The following is a 25221-nucleotide window of genomic DNA, read 5'->3' as shown; positions in this document are numbered from 1 at the left end:
AAGAACATCTTAGTACGTGGCAGAAAACAAACCCTCCGCCACCTCGGATGACTCAATGAGACTAGAGGTACTGTGATATTGTCCCCGTTCTTGGTCAGGATCCATGTTTTCATCTGTGCCCTTAATCGATCAAATAGATATCCTGCCTAATTGTTATTTTGTGATTAAAACACTGCATTAATGAGAGGATACTAATAGGAGTGCTTATGTAAGGGAGGGTAATGATAATAATTATTCTGATGACAGTGTGATTTGGCATTATAGTAGGGGCTGCTTTGGGAGAAACTGACAGAGCAGGGAAAAAAGGGAGAGGCAAGGGTGAGGAGGAAGAAAAATGAGCAGAGGTGGAGGAAGAGACTGGGTGAGATTGTGTATTTAAATCAGTTTGCATTAAAATAGAGCCTATTGATTGTTCGTTCATTCTTTCTATTCCGTTCTATCTATCATTCTATCTGTCATCATTTGTTCTATCGTTTATTCTATCATTCTATCATTTTATCACCTTTATACAGTATCCTTTTATCATTCTATCTACCTCTCCATCTATCTTTTCATCATTCTGTCTTTCTATCTGTCATTCTGTTGTTCATTTTATTCCGTCTGCCATTCAGTCATTCATTTTATCATTCTATCAGTCTAGCTATCATCGTTTGTCCTGTTGTTCATTCTATCTGTATTCTACCTGTTGTTTTATTTCTCTGTCATTCCATCTAACATTTTATCATGCTATCCATCATTCCATAATTTTATCATTCTATCTATCTCTTGTTCTAGCGTTTTTTGTCATTTTATTTCTATCTATCTATCTATCTATCTATCTATCTATCTATCTATCTATCTATCTATCTATCTATCTATCTATCTATCTATCTATCTATCTATCTATCTATCTATCTATCTATCTATCTATCTATCTATCGCTCTGTTCTATCATTCTATCTAACATTTTATCATCGTTCCTTCTAGTGTTGACAAAAGTACCGACTTCGGTAGCAAGTTGGTACTGAAATTAAAAAAAAATTAAAAATGTTGAGCGGATTCGTAAACACCTCTGAATGGCCATTGTGTTCACGTGCTTATCAGATATGTCTGTGATTGGATATAATGATCAACACTTTAAAAACATGTTGTAAATAGAAATCGTGACTCTCTTCACCGAGCGCTTACACAGATACACATGGGAGCATTTTAAAACACCGGTCCGCTGATAGACATCTGTTTTCAAATGCTCCTACTCCCTCTTTCAAAACGCTTTCAAATTCAAACACTTCTGTGTGCTTTCAAACACTCCTGTGCCTTTATCAGTGTACCCAACTTACAGACACATACTGTATGTTGAGCGCATGAACACAATGGCCAATCAGAGGTGTTTAAAAATACGCTGAACAGTGCTCAAAATGCCACATTTTTAAAATTTCAGTACCGCCTTGGTTTTGCAGTTGGTACTTTTGTAAACACTTGTTCATTCTATAGTTTGTTCTTTCTTACTATTGTTCATTTTATCATTCTATGTGTTGTTCTATCTTTTGATTTATCTGTCTTTCTCATTATCATTCTATGTCGTTCCACTCTATTGTTTTCAATTAATTGTTATATTTGAATATCATTCTATCATTTTATCTATCATTTGTTCTATTGATTGTTTTTTCATCTTGTCTGTCTTTATATCTGACCGTCTATCTGTCTACTATGTTTACCTGCCATCCTTTCTCATACTTCTGTCATTCTCAGAGAATTCTCTCTTCCTCAAATGTACAAAGGTTGTGTTTGTTAAACTCTGGCAAGAATTAAATTTGCAGCTCAAGCAGAGCCAATTAATAAAGTCCCCCCCCCCAAATGGTTGCACTATCGTAGCTCAGGTGTAAGTTATTACAGACAAGTATCGGCTTTGTTTTTCTTATAATTCCATTAAATAAAAAGAAATAAAATTGGAAACACAATAGACGTTTACAATACATAAAGTAAAAGTATAAAGTTATAAATTAATTACTCAGCTAAAAAAAAAAAAAATCTTGGAAGTATTTAGTATAAAATGTTTGAGTTCATAAGGTAATCCGACTTTAGATTGTAGAGCTGTAGATTTTATAGCAGATCTGAGCACAGTCTGAGACTCTCTTGTCAGACTAAAGGAGTATCTCAGGAAAAATTCGAGAAGCAGAAGACTTTGCTTTCCATTTTATCTTGGTGTTCTCCAGGAGAACCATTTTGAGATCTTAAAGAGATTTCCATTGTGATTTTCCTTTCCTGCAAATACTATAGTCATCCATTTATGCATACAGTGTTGTGTGTTCATGCAGGTTTGACCAGGTAGGTGTGTTCTGACAGAGCTAACATGTGATTTGGTGTGACAGCCTCCTCTCATAGATCAAACACCACTGGAATAAGAGTGAATGTGCTAGTGAGAAGTCACAGTGACCTTTTGCCCTCATAAAACATACTGTAGTTATTTAGATACTGTAATGTTGAATGTCTATAATTAATGTTTAAGAATAAATCAATTTAATAGAGACACCAGAATTAGTGATACTGGCCTTCATTTATAAAACAAAGAAATTAAACAATTAAACAAATATTTACAATATACAGTCTTTAAGTTGTTTCTACATTAATTTGGAGAGTAACTGTGAAATTATTACAATATAAAAGCTCCAATATTGTTAATTGCAATTAATTACAGAAAAAATGTGATTAATTCGTTAATTTTTTTAATCGATTGACAGCACTAATATTTTATTTAAAATTTTATTTCCAGTGAGTCAAATAGGATGTCCAGAGAATGTATAATGTATACATGAATTAGTATGCATGCTAGTAGTTTGTAGTCAGATACACACACACACCACACGTCTGATGTAAAGATCGCCATGGTCCGATGATTGCTATTGATTCTGACTTAATATAGCTGTTTTTGGTTACCATAGTAACTCGGTGGGTCTGTTCCTGCAGTAGCACACAAAGCCTGCACATGCACACACAGACGAAGATGGAAGGAACTATCTAGGGGATGCAAACACACTCAGTGCAGTATACAATACCTTCTAAAGATGGACGTTAAGAGGGAGAAGTGTGTTAGAGACAGAGAGAGAGGCATCAGCTTTCCATGTATCCTTAAGGGAGCAATGTGTATGATACATGCAAGTTGATTGTATGTACATGTGGTGTTTGTTGGGGCAGTGTAGGTGGAGGTGAGAGGTCACAAGCCACTGTCATCTTAACAATAAAGGGGAAGGGTGGTGATAGCCAGTGGTTAAAGATGGTAACAGAAAGATTGCAGGTTTAGTCCTCGGTAGGAGTGGCCCATGAACTGCACAGTTAGACACCTGCCATTGCTGTGCCTATGTGTAGGGTGTTTGACCCCAGCTTAATGGAGGAGGAGTGACCCTGCAATTAGTGCACTGCAAATGGAGATGGTTTAGAGAAAGTTATCAGCCAAATGCACTGCAAAATCTAATTTTCTTTCGCCCGTAGAGGTTACCTATTCAAAATGAAGGCGTAGCTTGATGACGCCGAGATTGAGCGCGGAATCATGGTAGATGTCGTCTTCACCTCACAGCCAGTAGAAAAGAATCCGACGGGACTTGGGCAGAAATCATGTTCATGGATGAGATTTTTAACATTGCTGTAGTATGAAGCAGCGCAGGAGCGATTGCTAATGAGAGACGGGTGTGACACACACTTTGAGAGCAGCAGAACTTTTATTATGCCACAGTCGCCACTTCCGCTTCTTCTGGTCAAGCGTATGAGGGGCAACGCAGCTCTGTTTTATCATATTAGATACATTTGAAGGTGTTGAAAATTATGTTATAACGTTACTCTGAGCATTCGCTTGGCAGCTGCTGTGAGACACTTGTTGCACACTGCAGTAGGCTAGATCGGCATTAGAATATCATATTAATAAATGCTGGATGACTTGTGTTGATAAATGGCATGCAATTAATTTTAAAACATATTGTATGACAGAAAATTCAGTATTTCTGTTATTAAAAATAATCTGCATCTGATGCTATGTTAGCCACTTGACAAAATAGTGTTTTTCTCTGAGGCATAGTGAAAAAATCAAGAAAACGAGATTCAAACAATAAGACTAAACATGTTGAGCTGTATAACAATGATCAGTTTTCTGTCTATAGATGTAACCAAACAGTTGTTCCCTTCTCTAATAAAACATATAATATATTAAAGCGTCTTTGGTGTTTCCATGGTTTCTGCAAAATAAAACCGGAAATCGAGGGTAACGCGGTATAATGTCATTGATAGGGGACGCACGGACACAGTCCGTGTCCTGGTTAAAATTGTTTAGTTCTCTGGATTGAAACATTCTTGGAAACATCTTGGATAATGGAAGTACACAAGTCAACAAATTATATAAGACTGTTCTTGTAGTTTTTGTATATTTTAATCCAAAAATCTTACATATTCTGCCTTTAATCTTATTTGTCTGGTTTTCCATGTAAAATAGCTAAACATCCTTAACATCAGTTAAATTTACTTGAAAACGAAAATTGGAACATAAACTTGAGAAGCTTGAGAAACTTTAAATGTTGTTTAAAAAAAAACTGGCTCAAAATGTCCAAATATTGACAGTGAAAATGAATTCACTTCAGTGTAGTTACTAGTCATTTAGCATGTGTTTTTACAGTACATTAATTACTACATCAGTCTTCCTGCAGTAACCTGGGATTAAGTCTTGTGCTGGAGGGCACAGTGGTAATGAGGACAGTGATTTCAGTAAGTCTGCAGTTCATGGGTCACAGCAAGCTGGGATCAGTATTTTTAACTATTCAGATCCGTAAACATCAGAATATCAAAGCCATAAACTGGTTTATTAGTGAACTATTTAAGTATAAGTATTATATTAGAGTTTTAGAGCCTTTAGAATGCGCTACAGCGCCACGTTTTGACTTGAACGTGCTGCGCCCATATTTATTGAATTAAATTATCACATTAAACCGTAACGCTATTCCTGTTTTCGGGCCTCAAATTTAAGGCCTTTTAAAATGATAATTAAGACTTTAGTTATACCGTTTAAGTTAGTTATGTAAGACTTTTTTATGACCTTAAATTTTACAAAACTGACTTTTTATTCACACACGTGCTGCTAAATACATTTTACAGTTCACACAGATCTACTTTTAATCACAAAAGCGAGTGAAATGCTCGCACTGTAAAGCCCTTTAAAGGTTTGTTTAAGATTATTAGCAAATCTTCTTGTCAAAACTGCCTTGTTTAAACAGGCACAGTACTTGATAATCTGTATAAAGTATTCAAATGCAGTTGAGCAGCTTAAAGATGATGTTGGCATTATTTCCAAACATATTGGTTGCACATGTTTATGGACAGCAGCTAATACTCTGATGGGAACAGTCACAGTCATCAATATGTGTCAAGTGTCTTTAGAGATCCCAGAGGTCAAACCTCGAACCCCTCCATGAATGTGTTGAAATATAATAGGCTGAAATTGCAGTCATACTAAAAAAGTAGCATATTTTAGAAATCTCAGCTGTGATCATCAGTTGTGTGACATTTTGAAGCATAAAATGTAGTTTAAATCATTTTCAACTCCTTTGCAGACACTCTTCTATCTGTCAGTTGTCTGTTTTTTTTTTTTTTATTAATTTTTCAGTCAGACTCTATTTCTAGTAACTGGGACAAGCTTGTGGTCACCGTGCTTCAGGCATCCAGCGAATTATGGTAATAAAAAAAAAATCTGCAAAGTTGTAAAATGGAGCCCTCTTAATTACTGCTATACTCCTGCATGAAGACACAAGCCCTGATTTAATTAACCATTTGACAGTTGGGAAATCTCTTAGTCCTTTAATTACACTCATATCCTGTAGTGTTTCTAAACTAATGATTTCATGATTTTTCAAATTATGATCGCTTAAATTAAATTCAGCATTAGATTTTGACAGAGGTCTTATCAATGTCTTAGCATCTTACGCCCAGCATCAAACTATATCTACACTTCGCGTAGAAACAATTTTTACTCAGAAGTTGCTAGTAAAGTTCACAATTAGTTGCTATAAAACTGCAAGTAACACATTGAATTAAATGTTTGAAAAGATTGAAACAGTATTTACAAATTACTCCAATCATTTTTATTTACAACTTCGATAAATAATTTTTATTGCACAAAAGTTGTTAATTAATGCAAAGCTTCTTTGATTAAATGACATTTAGTAAACACATGCAGGAATCAGTCTTTCCCTCAAGATGCCAGAGAAGTAGAGAAGTTAAACTTCTTTCCTTTTTCCAGAGATGCAAATAGGCCACTGTGAGAAAACAGGGTTTCACAGGGGCAAGTCCCCAAGATGATGATCTGGTTCCATATATAGTACACAGAGTGTAAATAGCTAATGTGGCTAATTCTGTGTCCATCATGATTCAAGGGTGACTCACTGCCTGGTCCACACCTGTGTATGTGTGTGTGTGTGTGTGGTTTGTTTAAGCACTGTTGATTATTTTTAGGAGATCTAGACATTGCCTGATGTTGCACTGTAAGCTGCTTTTATTTTCTGTTTGATTAATGTAAGGACATTTTAACACTGTGTTCTATGTGGAGCTCTAAAAGCACAACATCAGAGAAACATTTGTTTGGAATGTGTGTATAAGTTCAAAATCTAATATGTATATACAGAATATATGTATGTATGTGTGTGTGTCAGACTATGTTTCCCCTGAATAAACTCATAGGGCCCTATTTTAACGATCTAAACGCAAAGTGTAAAGCGCACGGCGCAGGTGCACTCAGGGCGTGTCCAAATCCACTTTTGCTATTTTAACGACGGAAAAACGGTCCGTGCGCCGGGGCACATTTTTGAAATGGGTTGTCCCTATTCTCTTAATGAGTAATGGGCGTAACGTTCAATAAACCAATCAGAGTGTCATCTCCCATTCCCTTCAAGCGCTCGCGCCATGGCAGATTGCTATTTACATGGCGGAATTTGTTGGCGGAAAAGCTGAACGCTTTTCAAGCGAAGAAACCGATCTGCTCGTGCACAAAGTTAAAGCGGGCTTGCAAATGCAGGCTTTCAAATAGCTCAGCGCAATGAGTCAGTTAATATATATGTGTGTGTATTGGCACAATTGTTCAATTAATTAGCCAATTTCGTTCATCTTTATAAGTAGTAATAGGCTGAATTGAAAATAGGTAGCCTAATTCTAATACAATGACTATTCATCATTACATTTTTATATTTATGTAGCCTACACAATAATATTCTTTTACACTGTAATCCTTTTGTTTTTAATATTTGGCATGTTTGTGTGATGCGCATCCCTGTGTGTAATAAGCAAAGTCAACGCGCACTGTGGACGCGCCAGAGGCGCAGTTTCTACCAACGCGCTCTAACAAAAAAATATTGTGACACTGACTTTAGACTTTAGACCAGGTTTGAGTTGGTCTATGGCACAGTCTGTTTTCAGCTCCTTAAAATAGCAATGCGCCGGCAATGCGCCTGAACACACCTCTTTTTTAGACCAGCACGCCCATGGGCGCACTAACTGGCGCAAATGCATTTACTAATTTAAGGACGTGGCGCTGAATGGGAAAACGCGAATGGCGCCGAACGCAAACTGGCAAACACACTTGCGCTGCGCCTTGCGTCGCATTGCGCCGGGTGTATTATAGGACTCATTTATTTAATCAAGCTCTTTGCATATGACTGCCTCCAGAGCAATGCATTGATGAATAGTTATACATCATCACACCATAGGCCCCACCCACTCTGAGTATAGGCCTATAATTTGCGGGCATCAGGGAGTCGCTATCTATTTATGAGCTGTTGAAATCGCTTTTGAATGCGCGCATGTTTTTTTTTAACTTTTGCTTTCGAATTCGCGATCACACTGACTCTGTGTATAGGGAGCGGTGGTACTGACTGATGCTCAGCATCTGTTATGCACCAAATCCTCCGCCATTGTCTTGTCAGTAGTCCCTCTCTTGTCATGTAATAAGTGAAATCTGACTGAACTGTGTTGCGACTCTGCAGCGCGTGCTGTATGGAGCAGAGCAGATGCTTTCAGTTTATAACTTTAGCGTCCGTTGTCCAACTGAACTAAATGGTTATTTCTATAAAAAAGCAAAACAACAGTGCCGCTGTGGCCAAGCTATGTAATCGGTGTTCGGACGAGCACATTGTAACACTGACTACAGCAGCAAGCCTATTATAAATGAGGCACACTGTAATGGAGAGTTTGCAAAGAAACTTTTCTTGAAAGATGAAGCAGCTAACTGATCTTACATCAGCTGCATCACAAAATGTAAGCAAGTGATATCATAATGCTTTGTCTGTAAATGACGGTTTTATATGGATGATGTTTTCAAAACACTTACGTGCAATAGCGAGTGGGTGTTGATACTGTTTCCAATGCAATGATGTTTAACCAATCATAACAGTGCCATTTACTGACTTAAAAAAAGGATAATTTCAGACATAGGGACAGTATTAATTTTTGTATTACTTTATTAACATTATAAGGGAAACTCATGGATCATATTAAAATAATTTTAAAAAATCCATGTCATGACCCCTTAAATAGAAAAAGATAATCTGGTTATCAAAATATGATAAAAATAATTCGTAATAAATTATAGAATATTATAAAAATCATTTTGATATTAGTATTACTGTAGTAATAGTATAGTTATTTTTTTCAGGATAGATGTTTATTTTTATTTTTCCTTTTTGTTGTAATTGTTAATAAAAATGAATACAACATCTTTCATCATCAATAGTTCAATCTGTAAAATATTACTGTTAAGCAGACACGGATATTTTTTTTGCTTCATAACTGGGGTTATTGTGGGTCACAGTGGGTTGTTAAGAACACGGATACACCTTATCAACAAACGCGCTGTAGTCTTAACTTATCAATACCCCTCATTGATCCGTGAGTCCTTTTCCCTCTGACCCAAGCATTTTTCTCACTCCTCTAAATGAGAAGTGGATTGGGGAAAGGTTTTTTTTTTTCATTTGGAGGGTGGGTTGTGCAAGCTCTGACTTTACCCCCAGGGTCCTAAATCTCCCTTGGGACAATTTAGAAGTTACAGTGCTGAGACTGCAAGCTTTTAGCCTCTCTTATCAGGGCCTGGCCTTGCTGACATGCACGCCTTACACACATACACACGCATACGCAGGTGCGCACCACCGGTTCGCAGTAGATCTCCCAGATTGCATTGGGCCATTGACATTCCATCAAGTCCCATCAGCACTTGCTTCACTTGGCTGAAGCTCAGAAAGCTCAGTTCAGCCCGGGAGCCAAAATGTTACAGTGTTCTCTGCGGATCACGCAACGCAGGGGTATTGACATGGAGAAATATGTATTACTGTAAGAAATACTGAACATTTGCAGTTCTTAATGGATAACATCCAAGTACTTTGTAGCTCTGAAGTACAATAAACATGCAATTACTGCACAAATGCTTCTTTAAGAGAAGAAAAGTGTTGATATGTTTAAGTCAAGTAATGCTGATGTAGCCTCACTGTAGCGGGTTGTGCTCGGTGGCATATTGTGCGTTTGCTGTTGCTCCAATCAATACTGAAGCTCTATAAAACAGAAAGAACTCTCAGTGCCTGGCCACAATAATGTAATGCATGTAGTCCAATGTGAACAGTATTCATGCCGGAAATATATGAAGAAAATATATAGTGTGGCTGCTCTAAAGTACAAATAGTGATAACATCAAAAGTACACTATTTATTTTAGCCTTTTGATAATATCTAATTATTTCTAATTAACTAAATATTTCATTTTCCAGTTTCATGTATTGTCCCTAGTTTTCATCAGATTAAAGTGAAAATTGTTTTTTCCAGCCCATAAAAATGTTTCAGAATTCACTGTGTATAGAATGTGCAACAGCAAAGAGCTTGTTTACATTTTAGACAAGTCAAGTTGCGATACTGAACAGGACCACATGGAGATGCCAAAAAAAACTAAACCAACCGCCTTGACCTGCATATATACTAAAGTACAGAGCAACATACACAGGACAAATCCAAACATTATCCTGAATGTGTGTGAAAACAACGTGAATGAACTGAAACGTGTCTTTACATAAATACAGTGTGTGATCAGTGCATCAAGAGCGCTCATACATGATTTGTTTAAGCATCAATATAACTAGGGCTGGGTATCGTTCAAAAATTTTCGATACCGAGACGATACCGATACCTTGACTTCGATACCGATACCTAAACGATACCTTTTTCGGTACCAGTTTTATAAAATATGTTTAAACAAGATTACATAACCTCAAAAAAATCTTTGGTTTTATATTTTAACTTTGTTGACTTTTTTTCAGACTCAAAGACTCATCTCCTGAGCCACTGCGGGGAATAAAAAAAGCACAAATTAAAAAAATTTACCCAACACAATAAATCAGTGCAAATAGTTTTAATAAAGTTTAATTTTCAATGCAAAAATTAAGTATGTGAGGCTCTTTTTTAAATCACTCAGCAATTGTTCTTCAAAAAATTAATTATTATTAACAAGATCAAAGTGGAAGTAAGAGTGACGCAAGTTCGTTGCGTCTTACCGTGAAATAAGAGTTCTGTGCCTTTATTAAAATCAACACATTAATGATTCATCTCTCATCCACCCGCAATTAATTTGAATGTTATTTTTTTTTTTTATTACTTGGCCCGACCCGCAAATTATCCGCAGTATCAGGAGGACGCTGATACCTCTTTTTCAGCAGAATTGTTCGCGTTCTGGAGCCAGAGGCAGAGCCTGTGCTCGTGCAGGCGAACGAGCCTGTCATGAACAGGTCGCGTGTTTCCATAGACTTGAGGGACGAACGCTGATGTAAAGCTGCTGTGTGTTGTACCTTAGCTTAGACTACAAAAAACATTGCGCGTTCCGCTGTTTCTGCAGGCAGTGCTACACTTTTGTTTTCTGTTAACAGTATCTGTAGTGAACCGGCTGCTCACATAAACAGCCGTTTCTCACCCGTCCATTCGGAGATAAACTGAAAACGAAACCGTTGATTCAATCGCGCTCTCGCACATAAGGTCTCTCTCGCGCGTATAGTTTTATATATTTAGATATAAATAACAATGTAGCGCAACGTTACTTGCTCCTCAACGAGACAGCGAAAGCATTTCTCCGCCCCTCTCCTCGGCTCCATTCTGAGGTACCGAAATTTGGTACCGAATGACAAGACACTTTGCGATACTCGGTAGTATCGAGGCAGTTCAATCGGTACCTAAAAAGTATCGAGTTCGGTACCCAGCCCTAAATATAACAGACTCACACATGCTTCATGTACGACTCCTGTATGTCACCGCAATAGTCTTTACTTTGATTGCAATCCTCATCCATCAAAACTTTCATAGCAAGAAGCTGGTTTGCTTTATCGAGCCGAGAAACATAGTTTTCATATCATTTGGCCATACAACGGTGGGATGTTTCGACGTTCCGTTCAGACAGGAACAGCACGATGCGGGAGGGCTCGCGCTCTTCAGATACAATGACAGAATATGACAGAGTTCGTGTTTTAAAGCGAAACAGACACTGGAATGAATAATTCTCTCTGCCATCTCTGATATAATCAGCATGGACTTTTAAGGTCATCTAACTGCATGAGGTAAATTACGTTAAAGACGCAATTTCACATGCTTCAGTAATTTTTGTTTTAAATGCTTTAAATAGCATTAGTATATATATATATATATATATATATATAATATATATATATATATATATATATATATATATATATATATAAATAGCATTAGTATATATATATATATATATATATATATATATATATATATATATATATATATATATATAATATTGATAACACTTTGAATTCGAGTTTTGAATCGACAAAAATTGAATTCACAGAACTTAATAAAACTTTTTCTAATGCCATTTTGCAAGTTTAAATCAAAAGTGCTATTGAAACATGTCATGCTTGCAAGTTGAGAGTTTGGATCCCCAAACAATTACCTGTTTTGGTTTATTTTATTTTATTTCATTTCATTTCATTTCATTTCATTTCATTTTTGAGCTAATATTTAAGCAATTAACCTCGATAGTCCCAAAACTCTCACTCTGGCCAGAGGGCCACCCTAAGGGCCCTATAATACACCCGGCGCAATGCGACGCAAGGCGCAGCGCAAGTGTGTTTGCTAGTTTGCGTCCGGCGCCATTCGCGTTTTCCCGTTCAGCGCCACGTCCTTAAATTAGTAAATGCATTTGCGCCAGTTAGTGCGCCCATGGGCGTGCTGGTCTAAAAAAGAGGTGTGTTCAGGCGCATTGCCAGCGCATGGCTATTTTAAGGAGCTGAAAACAGACTGTGCCATAGACCAACTCAAACCTGGTCTAAAGTCTAAAGTCAGTGGCGCAATATTTTTATGTTAGAGCGCGTTGGTAGAAACTGCGCCTCTGGCGCGTCCACAGTGCGCGTTGACTTTGCTTATTACACACAGGGATGCGCATCACACAAACATGCCAAATATTAAAAACAAAAGGATTACAGTGTAAAAGAATATTATTGTGTAGGCTACATAAATATAAAAATGTAATGATGAATAGTCATTGTGTGTATTAGAATTAGGCTACCTATTTTCAATTCAGCCTATTACTACTTATAATGATGAACGAAACTGGCTAATTAATTGAACAATCTTGCCAATACACACACATATTAACTGACTGATCGCGCGGAGCTATTTGAAAGCCTGCATCCAATGCAGACGACTGAAAGATTGACTGGCCACTTAACAGGTAATTTCAGCAAAACATCACTCGTTGAACTCCTCAGTTGAATCGGTGTGTTTAATAAGTCAGTGTATTTTATAATGTTATATGTTATATAATATATAATTATATAATATATATAATGTTATATCCTGCTTGTCCCGTAGATGATCCGCTTTAACTTCGCGCACGAGCAGATTAGTTTCTTCGCTTGAAAAGCGTTCAGCTTTTCCGCCAACAAATTCCGGCATGTAAATAGCAATCCGCCATGGCGCGAGTGCATCTCGCTCTTAAAGGGAATGGGAGATGACACTCTGATTGGTTTATTGAACGTTACACCCATTACTCATTAAGAGAATAGGGACAACCCATTTCAAAAATGCGTCCCGGCGCACGGACCGTTTTTCCGTCGTTAAAATAGCAAAAGTGGATTTGGACACGCCCTGAGTGCACCTGCGCCGTGCACTTCACACTTTGCGTTTAGATCGTTAAAATAGGGCCCTAATTGTTAATATGTATTTTTACAAATGTGTGTTCTTAAAATTAGTACTTATTATGTGCATGTTTGTTCATGCATGTCTGTTTTATGATATGCGAACACATGGTTCAGTTGTGGTTCAGTGTTTTTAAGTCAGCTGACCTGAAGCCCACTTGCAGTCGAGCAGAAAAAAATACTGCATCTTTAGTTCCCCTCCACCCTCAGTTCCGAAACCTCTCTCTCATTCTCCCTCTTCTCTGTTTATACACCCATCTCTCTTCCTCACACTCTCCATTTCAGTTTCTCTCACTAGGGGCTCTCTCTCCGTCTGTTCCGCCACTGTTTATGTTCTTTCTTCCCTCTATCTTCTCTCTCTCTCTGCAGAAATGCTGAGGCGGCACTAGCGCTCTGACTGAATTAAGATTGTATGATTGATGTGCAGCACTCTCAAACGAGAGCGAGAGAAGGAGAAGGAAGCAGAAATGCAGGAGGGAAAGGAAAAAAGGCTGAAAAGGAAGGATAAAAGATAAGACGAGGCTGAGTGGAGAGAAAACAGGGTGCAATAAGCAACAAAAAGCTTTTTTAATACAGGGCAGACAGAAAGAAACATGCAGATGTCAGGGTGTGAAAAGTGCCGGATTTGACGTTTAAAGACTGGAGAGGAAGTGGAAGAAATTAGGAGTATTTGGTGTTTACTGAGATGATACAGAAAGACTGAAGGATAAATGGAGGAATGAGAGAGAAATTGAAGCAAAGAGGGTGAGTGAAAAGGAGGCGTGTCAAAATGACGGACATTCTTTGGCAGAAATGTTGAGTGAATGTCTGCTATAGCTGAAACATACATACATTTATGATATTCCTGTCCTCATATATAGACACACAAGGGTGGTTAGAAGTGAATTTTGAGGGAAAAATTCTGTCCTCCACACTAACTTTCACTCAAAATTTCTGTTGGCTAAATCAGTAGTTTAATATTTTTGTATGATACTTTTAACATTTTAGCTTTGTGCTTAATAATTGTTTTGTCATCTAAATTTTGCTGATACCCAATGTGACAACTTAAACCATATAGTTCTCCTCTAATTGTATCTTTGTTCCCGGGCAATGACCTTTGATTATCTTTCACGTTTTTGGTAATCAAAACATATGTGTTTTTACAGATATTGGGCTTAAAAATAAACCTTCCCTAAGAAATATTCCCTGGAGATAAAATTGTGACAACAAGCAACGGTCTCTGCTATATTCATATTGAGTATGAATCACATTTTACATCCCTGCACATTAGAGCCGCAATCATCCTGTTAACTAACCTTTAGCACTAATGCAAGGGATGCAGAATGATACAGTGGGTGAGATGGTGTTTGTGCTATAAAGGACAGATTAAGAATATTAAAACACAAATATTTGTTCAAAAAAATTCAAAGAACAAGGCAGTAGAGAGATGGAGAGAAGTAAGGGAAGTCATCATTTACAGAATGTACAGCTGAATATATTTCATAATTACAATTATATTTTATATTTCATAGGATTAGATGAATTATGGGCAATTTCCAGCAGGTTCTGGAAAGTAAGCAGGTAATTATATAAATATTACAGTCACACAGATCATAGCTGTAAAGAAGAACAGCTTGAAATTGTGGTTGAAACCAAAGGATGTTTTTCCATACAATCTATATCAATATCACAACATAAGACAAACACAACTCCAGCCAGAACAGATCAATATGATCACCGGCAGCAAACACATATATGTTTTCAATCTCACTGTTGGATGCTGTGTGCTGCTGTTTCCATGTACGGCAAAGACACTTTCAAGTCACCAGGCATTTGGATTGTTCAATGGAGTCTGACCAACGAATAGCTCCAATTCCAAAACAAAAAACAAAAAAAACATGATCTTTCAGAAATCATTCTAATATGCTGATTTGGTGCTTAATTATTGTAAATTTTTTTGCTACTCAATTATTTATCATTAGGAGTTCAAGTGTGTAGCACTGAAACCCTATTGTAATTGTTAGAATTTCCAAGGACCAACATTCTCCCCTAAAAGTGATCGGGCAGACCAAACCGTAAGTCGTAGAGACTTGAAACTTTGAGGGATTGTAGTACCCACCCCACGGTGGAGCTACAGCGATCAAAACTACGTAATGGCTCATAACTCCTAAACCATTCGTCGCAGGCTCAAGTGTCTTATATCGACGAACAAAACACACTGATTCGAATGAAATTTTGGGATTTTTTGAAAAACGTACTTTAGCGAACTAGTCCTAGATTTTTCGCCCGATTGGAACCAAACCAGTGCAAAAAGATTCTCTGAAGTCAGACTGTCAATAATTATAAAAAAAGTCTATATTTTGATTCATGTCCACGATGGACACCAAAACATTCCATGGGCGTGGCCACTTTTACTAAAATGGCTATCCTTCTTGAACGGAATGACATAATTTTACCAAACTTGGTACACCTTTGTATGGGCTCGGTCTGTGGTCGCGTGATAAAGGATGTGGTGACTGGCCACTTGGTGGCGTTATAAAATGAAAAGAAATATGAAAATGGCTATAGATACACAACAGTCAGTTCAATTGATTTAAAAACTGGCATGCGGTGTCTTTGTCCAAGGTGCCATGATTGTTTATGAAAACATTCGCATATTGCAAAAACACGGCCGCCGTCGGCTAATGAATTTCGCGTGGATGTCATACAAAGTTAACGGAGACTGTCGGAACGAAACTCACTGGGCCTGTTTGACTCATGGCCCTAGAAGAATGTGAGAAATTCGAAAGAAATTGGCCAGCTTTGCACTTCTAATGTGCATAAAAGATTGTATATTATGCGATTATTTTTTTTTTTTTTTTTTTTTGCACATGCCCACAACATTCATATCATATGATAGAACTCCTCATTCTGAGCAGTTTTGCCTCTAGGACCACCGCTGTCAATCAAATAGTTCATTAAATATCAGAGATTATTTATTATTTATATTATTTTATCCTTTTCCATCGATGATCTATGTGGCTACAGGCTTGCTAAATAAAACATAATAACTTTTTACTTTTATATACATACATATATACAAGATACCATGCTAAAATTTGGGAACGTGGGGAATTTAGTTTCGATTTTGAATTATTTTGGTATATTTAGACAGATTTACAGTAAATGGAAACTAATTAAGAACTTTTACTGGCTAATGTCAATCGGATATTGATACCATGTGGAATCTTATGCAGTACTTAAAAGGATAGTTCACTGCTTTTGTTCATAAAATGAAAGTCACTGGGGTCCAAACCAGCAATGGTTATTTGGACATATTTAAAAAATAGCTTTTGTGTTCCACAGAAGAATGTCACCCATGAGTGTGAATAACTGGTGGCAGAATTTTAAATTTAGTTGAACTATCCCTGTTTTAGATGTATTAGAGCAGACTGTTTATATGAGTGTGTTGGTATTGAATGTAATGTTACTCCAGCTGCAGAATCAGAATCTTTCTGCATATTGCATCAGTAAAACAGCCCTCATGTGCGTGCAGTTAGCATCCAGCAGTCAGCTCACACAGGCTTACCGCAATGAAAACCATTAAAGGGATCCTTGATGGAGGAAGAAAGCTATAGAGAGGGCGTTAGAGTGAGAGAGAGTGGGGAAATGAGAGAAGAGGGTGCTGAGACAGTGGAGCAACGAAAAAATCTCTGTGAATCAAGAGTCACTTAGACCTCCAAAGACCCGAACGCAGCAGGATGCAGTAGAATTTAACGTCAAAAATGATAAAATACTGAAAAAGAGAGTGACAGAGTGAAAGAAATGGGTTTCAAGGAGGAGAGGAGCAGACTCTTTAATCTGTCATGTATCTATTTTTAGTGTAGCGTATATGGAACAGGAGGGGGAATTCATAACTGAAGGCTTTTTAGCATGATGGATCACACACACACACGCGCGCTTCAGGTCCCTCTGCAGGAAAAACTGAGCAATCGAAGAGGAAAGAAAATGCAAAGATGGAGACAGGAAGACCATGGTGTGCCAAAGAGAATGGGAAAGCGAGGCAAGCGAGTTGGCGAGAGCCCTTGCTGAGTCTTGTGGATTCTTTCATTTAATTTGTAAGGTTGTTTGTTTTATTTCAGTTGAAATGTGTTCATCTCATCAGCTTTGTTTCCCCCTAAAGCACATTGTCAGCTAAAATCTAGAGTGCAGAAACCCCTTGAAAAAATATTCGCTCAACACGTCTATGTCAGTTAAACACATGCAGTTATAAGATGTGTAGTTCTTGTCACTAACTAACAAAGTGCTGTCAACTCAAAGGTCAAATTTACAATGAAGTTCTCACAGGAAGTGGCAGAAGTGTTCATTTGAGCTTGATTTTTTTTGTTTTTTTTAGATTAAACATTTACACACACAAAGTAAAGGTGTGTAACTAAAGGTCAGTCATTTTTTAGTTTCACGGCTGTTACACAAAAAGGACAAAGTCGAGTTCAACTTTATAGAAATGGACAATGTCATAATGTGAAGTGCAGACAATGCAGGTCATGTGACCTGTTGTCCTTTAAACAATGCCCATGAAAAGTTTCTACAGCCTGGAGGGATAACTGACCGTATTAGAAGTCTCTCCTTTCCTCTGGATTGCTTTCTGATAATATAATATGGAGTTTTTAGTTGTGAGCAGTCTAGCGTCAATATGCTGATGCTTGATAATGCAGTGTGTGCATGGGAGAGAGTGTACAGTATGTTAGTGTGTGCGAGGTGATGGGAAAAGTGCTTGTAAGGACAAGAAGAGGTAGTCATGGGAAGGTTTTAAGGAAACAAAAAAAGGCAGATAGAGAAGTAATGTTATGGTTTGGTTTGTGTGTGTGTGTGTGTGTGTTTTAAAGCTATACTTAAAGGAAAATTTACCCTTTAGAAGTTAGCTGAATCTGACAAAATCTCCCATTGGGGACATCCTTAATAGTAAAAATGATTCATTATTTTTTAATGCAAAACCTTGTCTTTCAGGGGTAAGCTTAGAGTTTGGTTTGAGGTTAGATTTCACACAGCCAGACTAAATGACAGACTTTGTTTTACTGCTAGAAGTTCTCACTTAGCCAGTCAGGTTAGTTCTTTCCATGAAAGTTTTTGTTTTGTTTTGTGAGAAGTGTGCATTAGATGGACAGTGAATGGACTGTGGGTCTTAAAGGCCCACTGAAGAGTGTTGGAACGCGCAGCATTATTCAATGTGTTGACGTAATTTCAACTGAAACAGGAAGACGGCAATATATCGAACAGCCCCGCCCCATTTTTTAAAAAGCCAATAGCGTTTTGTTTATGTTACAGCTCAGCTAGAACCGTTTTACTCTGTAAAACCTTTGTTTCCTTCTAATCTTTAACCGTTTCTCCTCCTCATGTCCTTTATATCGCTAATATACAGCATTCTGTGCAGAATTCAAATGGGTCTGATACCTTTTGTGGTCTGTGCCGACTCGCGCATATGATCCGCTCTGGGTTCTCATGTCTCTGGACCAGAGCAGACTGCTCGCTTTGCGGTGTTTCATGTGACACAGTGCGAAAATGGACTTCATTTGCGTGAAAGGAAAGCATATTTACACTGTCTGAATTGTTCCCTATTCTCTATATAGTGCACTATGTGCCATTCACCATGTAGTAAATGTGTGAGCAAATGGCCGATTTCAGCCACAGCTTCAGAGTCTGTTGATAGTGTAGGAGGGGGCGGGACTTCAGATTCTAGAGAGCATTTGATTGGACAGAAGATTTGACGAGAAGCTGAAGTACGATGTGATGTCATGAAAGTCCGTAATCCATTTTAGCGGAAGTGAGAGACTGTAAGTTTTGAATGCTTATACTGTATCTCCCAAATGGGATTTTTTTTCATTGTTTTGGAACACACCAGCTTATTCATAACATTAAGGCTAACATATTCATACTAAAATCTAAAAAACTTAAATTTTGGTTTCAGGGGGACTTTAAGTTTACATTGAGGTCGCTCTGTAATTATAATAATTTGCTATTTTTAACAAAAAAAAACAAAAAAAAATCAGCAAAAAAACTAAAACATTTTCTTAATCTGTATTCTTGTCATGTTTTTTAGTAAACATATTTAAACATGTTTAAAACAAGATAAATTTACTTGAGCAGCATTTTGCAAATTGTATAAGAAATTAAATAATAATAATAATAATAATAATAATAATAATAATAATGATGATGATGATAATAATATTGTTATTGTTGTTGTTAGTTCAAATAAAAAATATTATTTTAAGCATAAACCTAAATGTAAACATGTTGTTGTTGTTTTTACTTCATTTAATTTTTTTCTTAAAGCATAAACAACTTAATTGTGTAGCTTAATTAAAGTTGTATTGTCTGAAAATAAGTAAATGTATCATAATTTAAAGCGGTTTAGATATTAAAACAAACAAAAAAAATCTGATTAAGATTTTTTTTTATATATATATTTTTGCTGTGTAGCTATAGGTAACTAAGTGTGTATGTGTGTGAGAGGAAGAGACAAATATGTATACAGTATGTAGGAGGAGAACATTGTATGTCTTTGGCTGTATTGCATCTGTGCACAGACTTTTTAATTAAAGCAAAAGAGATTGAAAGAGGGAACTGGCACCATCACTACATCTTATTAGTCTAATACACATTTAAACTGCTGATGGAGAGATGCAGAAGATTCTCTCAGATGCTGGCCAACTCTCCATTTCACAGCTCTTCTGCCTCTCTCTTTCTCTGTTGCCAGCTCTCCTTGCCTTTCCTTTTCTTTTCCTCCTCATTTAAATACATCTACATTCTCACTGTTGTCCTTCTTTCCGTCTTATTTTTCTCTCCTTCTCTCTATCACCCTTGTTATCTCTCTTGCTCTCCATCTCTCTATCTGAGTCTTAAAATTGAGATGTGAATTATTAAGGACACATTATGAGCTGCAGACAGCTTTACCACTCCAGCTGATTTTTTTTTTCCAGGAACAGCCATTAGCACTGTGCAATTGCACGATTTATAGGTAGATAGAGAAACAAAACAAGAGAGAAGACTGTTGAAATGAGAAGGGAAGATTTCAGCTGTTTAGTAGTTTAGCATGCAGCACTCTGCATCATCTCTGTGGTTTTCTGCTGTGAAGGGTTTGCACAAATGCTCACATTTCATTTCTCAGAACAACTGCTCTGCACATGCTCACTTCAGCACTGGACTGGTTGCCATGGATACCACTTTAAGTCTCCCAGCATGCACTGTACTGCTAGCCATGTTAGCCCTGAGCTAACTGTGTGTTGGTAATTTCAATGAGCTCTGAATAAATAGTGTGTGTGTGTGTCTAAGGACTTAGTCATGATGTGAGCTTGTTTCCCTGAGAGGTCTGTGTTTGCTCTTTTTGCGCCACAAAATAACTGATTTACTTTGAGCAGTTTACATGCAGTATGCAGACAGATTGAGGTGAATTCAGGTGCCATGTTCATATGCAGGGCTCTAGACTTGTGAACCAATTTGTGAACTTTTTTCTGTCGGTGCGACTGAATTTTGAGGTTGCACTGGTGCAACCACCACGTTGCCCAACTGATAGAGCTGCCATTTCTGTTGCATATGAGAAACATCAAACAGCAAAAGAAACGAAAGTGTAACGAAACTACGCTCGTTTATTAGCTCGGACCTATAATAGACAACGCAGCCTGAGATCAGGGCAGGTACTCGCGGGCCGATCTTTGATCACACAACACAGTTACAACACAGTGCCAGGAGATCCACTGAGAAAGCGGTTGAATTAGCCGCAGAATCAATAACATTACTGCGAGATCTAGTCAGAAGCATTCTGCATATAGCATTCTCTGTTACAAACCATATCAGATCAAACATCGCTGACTTGGAAACCAGGAGAAACATTGTGCCATTAACGAACAAGTTATAGAAGGCTTTTCAGTCAACAAATCACCAGCATTCACCATGGATTTAAGGTAGTAATGCTAACTGTGGCCATGGTATTGTGGCAGAAATAGTAGAATGTTTTTACATTATTCATTTCAGGGGAAAAGTCACAAAATCTCATAAAAAAATAAAAAAAAATTTTTTTCTTTTTTCAAATTATGACTGAATTACACAGAAAGCAAGTAAAAAGCACTCATTTTATAATCACTGAAGCTGTGGGTCAGTTCAGTATGAAACAGTATAGAAGTGCTACCAAATCAGGTGCTGGTGACACCATCTGTAGAACTTGGTGGCACTGGTGCTACTGCTCTCAATTGTTAGTCTGGAGCCCTGATAATTGCATAATGCATATAGAATGAATCAGGTGTGTTGTCAATATGTGTTGAGTCTCATACTTAAGGTACTGAAATTACTTAAGGCCACACAATGAGGAACAGGATATGATGTCACAGTCTGCTAGGGCATCTGTATTAAACTTCTATAATTTCTGCTGAGTTTCATTGTTTTTTTGTTTTGTTTTGTTTTTTTTGTTTGTTTTTTTGTCTGCATTATATTATATTATATTATATTATATTATATTATATTATATTATATTATATTATATTATATTATATTATATTATATTATATTATATTATATTATATTATATTATATTATATTATATTATATTATATTATATTATATTATATTTTCAGAATAAACCAGAAAGAAACTAAAGTGTGAGCAGTGTAAGAAACTAAACTCGGAAACAGGTTTAGAGCTTCTACAATTTCTGCAAAGTTTCATTTTTTGTATTATGTTATATTATATATTATTTTTCTTATCCTCTAAAACTTAAAAAAAGGTAAATGTATCTTATATTAAAAATATGTTTGGATATTTTTACTAGAAAACAAGAAAATAAATGCTGTTTAAGAAACTATTTTTGCTAAGTAAAGAAATATGTGAAATGTATACAGTACATATACACATAGTATTATAGTAAGTTTCATGATATTATTAATAGTTTAAATGCAGATGAACTACAGAAAAATTTCTGTTTTTCATCATACAGTGTAAAGCAAACATGTTTATTCGTGTAATTAATCATCTTAAAATATTACCAAAGTGTGTTGCAGTCATCACAAGGACTACATTTGTTTTTGTGTGTGTGCTTGTCTGTATGTCACATGCATGATATAAGCAGTTATGACAAGTGTTGAGAGTGTGTGTGTGGTATCAGTGCCAGTGGCAGCTGGTGAAGAGACACACAGTAACTGGATAATGAGTGCTCTATTACAGCCAGGCTGAATCTATCCACACTCATCTGTTTAATACAGCCCTGCAGCCCACTTCGTGTGTGTGTGTGTGTGTGTGTGTGGGTGTGTGTGTGTGTGTGTGTTTATTTTTGTATGTATATGTGTGAGCCCAGGCCTACTGCTCCGTATCACTCACACTTGATCGCACATGGTTTATCCAAACTCTGCAAGCGGACAACATTACATGTGCATGATTTGTTGTTGTTGTAATATTAATTCCTTAATACAGTTTCTCATAATATTATAGTATAATAAAATTAATATTTTGACATTATATTTGTTCATTTTTGTAACATGGCAAAGTTAATACATTTTTATGACTGCATTGTGATTTTAATATTATGGTAAATATACTTTTGAATTATAAATATGTTTGATTTGAGCCTTAACTTTGCCTCTTACTCCATTTGAGTGGATGATTTTGACCACCATCATTGCCAACTGCATCGTACTGGCTCTTGAACAACATTTACCAGATGGAGACAAAACTCCACTGTCAGAACGACTGGTAAAGTGCAACACACACACACATTCATGCTGGTTTCACTATATAAGTGAAGACATTGCATAAGGGGCTTTTGCACCAGTTAGTTGTAGGAGCTTAGTTATAGGAACTAGCCACCAGGGTGGTCCCTTGAGAACTACATTTTTCTCTAGGGCCATTTTCCTGGTTGCATTTGCACCAATATACAGTATACAGTATGTAATGTTTACTGTAAGTAAACTGTGTGTTTACATGACTTTATATAAATGATGGATTCCAGTGTTTCGTATGCGACCAATCAATGTACGTTTACATCACTGGTAGTTCCTATTGTGCTGATTTAGACACTACCCAAGTAGGAGCTAATGGGGGTTATGCAGAACAAACTTCTGTTTTCTGTAAAACAGGTATTGCATCGCTTCCGGTTCAGGTCTTTTTTATGTACTTCTTAAATATCAAGCCGTTTTAGTGAGCAAAGATGAGCATAACCGATGTCCATCACATATGCAGATTCATTTCTAAAAAAAGTTTTCTTCTTCTAACAAACATTTAGATATTTAAATCGAATAAAATGGCAACAATAAAAAGAACTAGCTAGGTTAGCTGATTACCTTAAAAGTCCATAGATATCGCCTTCAGTTCATACTGCCGTTAACACTTTCTCGACAAGTGAATGCCATGTGACCTGTTTTCCTGTTTGTTTGTGTGACGTTCGACATAAACCCTATTTAGTCCGCCGAAAAGGCATTCCTATAACTAAAATCATTCCCAGTTCCTGCAATGCAAACACGTTAAAAGGGGGGTTCTTCTGCCAATAGTTATAGGCAGTGTTGGGAAAAGTTACTTTTAAAAGTAATGCATTACAATATTGCGTTACTCCCTAAAAAGTAACTAAATGCTTTAGTGAAATTGCATTATTTTTGTGTTACTATTTTTAAATTTGGGCTGGGCTTGCTTGTTTGTTTTTTAATAACAAAAAAGTTATTCTATTTTTTGCCAAATGTTAAGGAATAAGTAAAATGAACAAGCCTCAGGCTAAGGAAATGCAAATTCACTCCTATACTGTAGAGGGCGCAACTCAGACAAGAAAGTTCAGCACTCTTCAACAATAAAAACAAAAAATGATCCCCAATGAGTTCACGATTTCTCTCAACATGCGGACAGGAGAGTTGTCAGTCAATAAATGGGAAATCAAAGTAACTTGCATTACTTATTTGAAAAAGTAACTCAGATATTGTGTTGTAAATTTAAAAGTAATGCATTAATTTTCTTGGAAAAAGTTATCTGATTACGTAACTTGCATTACTTGTAATACGTTACCCCAACACTGGTTATAGGAACTATGAAAACATTCCTCCAGTGCAAAAGCCCCTATAGACTTTTAAATAGTCAGGACCAGTAAAATGTCCTCACTAGTCGGTTGTTATAATATTTCACTATATAAGTGAGAACATTAGGCCCTCGCATATATAGCCAAACCTATACACATACACTTACTTAGCTATCTAAATTGGGACATTGCATAGACTTCTATTGTTTTTATATACAGTACAACTAATTATAAAAAATATAACCTAACCCTAAAAAGTCCTCATAAGGTCAAAATTTACTGGTATTACTGTCCTTGTGGGGACACAAGGGTCCCCATAACATAGAGAATACCAGGCAGACACACACAATAAAAGAGTAGTTTAACATTGCCATATAAACATTATTTCATCTGCTCCTTTCTGTTCAAGTATGCACAGGACAATTTGAGAGTCACTTGTTAATAAATCCAGGCATTCTGTGTTTTCTTTCTCTCGCAGGATGACACAGAGCCCTATTTCATTGCTATTTTCTGTTTTGAGTCGGGCATTAAGATTCTTGCGCTGGGATTTGCCTTCCACAAGGGCTCCTACCTGAGAAACGGCTGGAACGTGATGGACTTTGTAGTGGTGCTCACGGGGTGAGTTAAACAAACACACTCACTGCATGATGTCTGATGTCATAGCTTTTGCAGAGACCAAATGAAATATAATTTTAGCTGCTCGATTTATGAGTCAGTATAAACAATTGTTAGATGGCTCTTTAGAAAGTTTGATTCTGTTTCGTTGATGGTGGCGTTCTGAAGTCAAACATTATTGTGTAATAATTTGTATGTTCAGTGAAGGATTGAACATTAAAATCGAAGTGGCTCTTTTTGACAGATGAATTAAAAGAGTTAGTTGTTTGTTCATGATTCAGACTACACTAGTCATTATTTTTACTTTTGCATGAAGTCAGACTTTTTGTCTGTGTTTTACTAAGCATTTCATGGCCATTTTAAGCTCTTAACTCAGATGTATAATAGATGACAGATATATAGA

General features: G+C 36.7%; 1 protein-coding gene across 1 annotated transcript in view; it reads left to right on the top strand.

Annotated features, from left to right (window-relative positions):
- Positions 1-25221, top strand: part of cacna1ab (calcium channel, voltage-dependent, P/Q type, alpha 1A subunit, b) — a 149966-nt gene that overhangs the window by 43896 nt on the left and 80849 nt on the right. The window contains exons 4-5 of the mRNA XM_067388832.1: positions 22792-22897; positions 24682-24821. Of these exons, the coding sequence (XP_067244933.1) occupies positions 22792-22897; positions 24682-24821 (246 nt within the window). The remainder of the gene's footprint in view (positions 1-22791; positions 22898-24681; positions 24822-25221) is intronic.

This window comes from Chanodichthys erythropterus, chromosome 6 (genome assembly GCF_024489055.1).
Source record: "Chanodichthys erythropterus isolate Z2021 chromosome 6, ASM2448905v1, whole genome shotgun sequence".
NCBI lineage: Eukaryota > Metazoa > Chordata > Actinopteri > Cypriniformes > Xenocyprididae > Chanodichthys > Chanodichthys erythropterus.
Note: the sequence above shows the minus strand (reverse complement) of the source record. Positions and strands in the feature narration are given on the sequence as shown.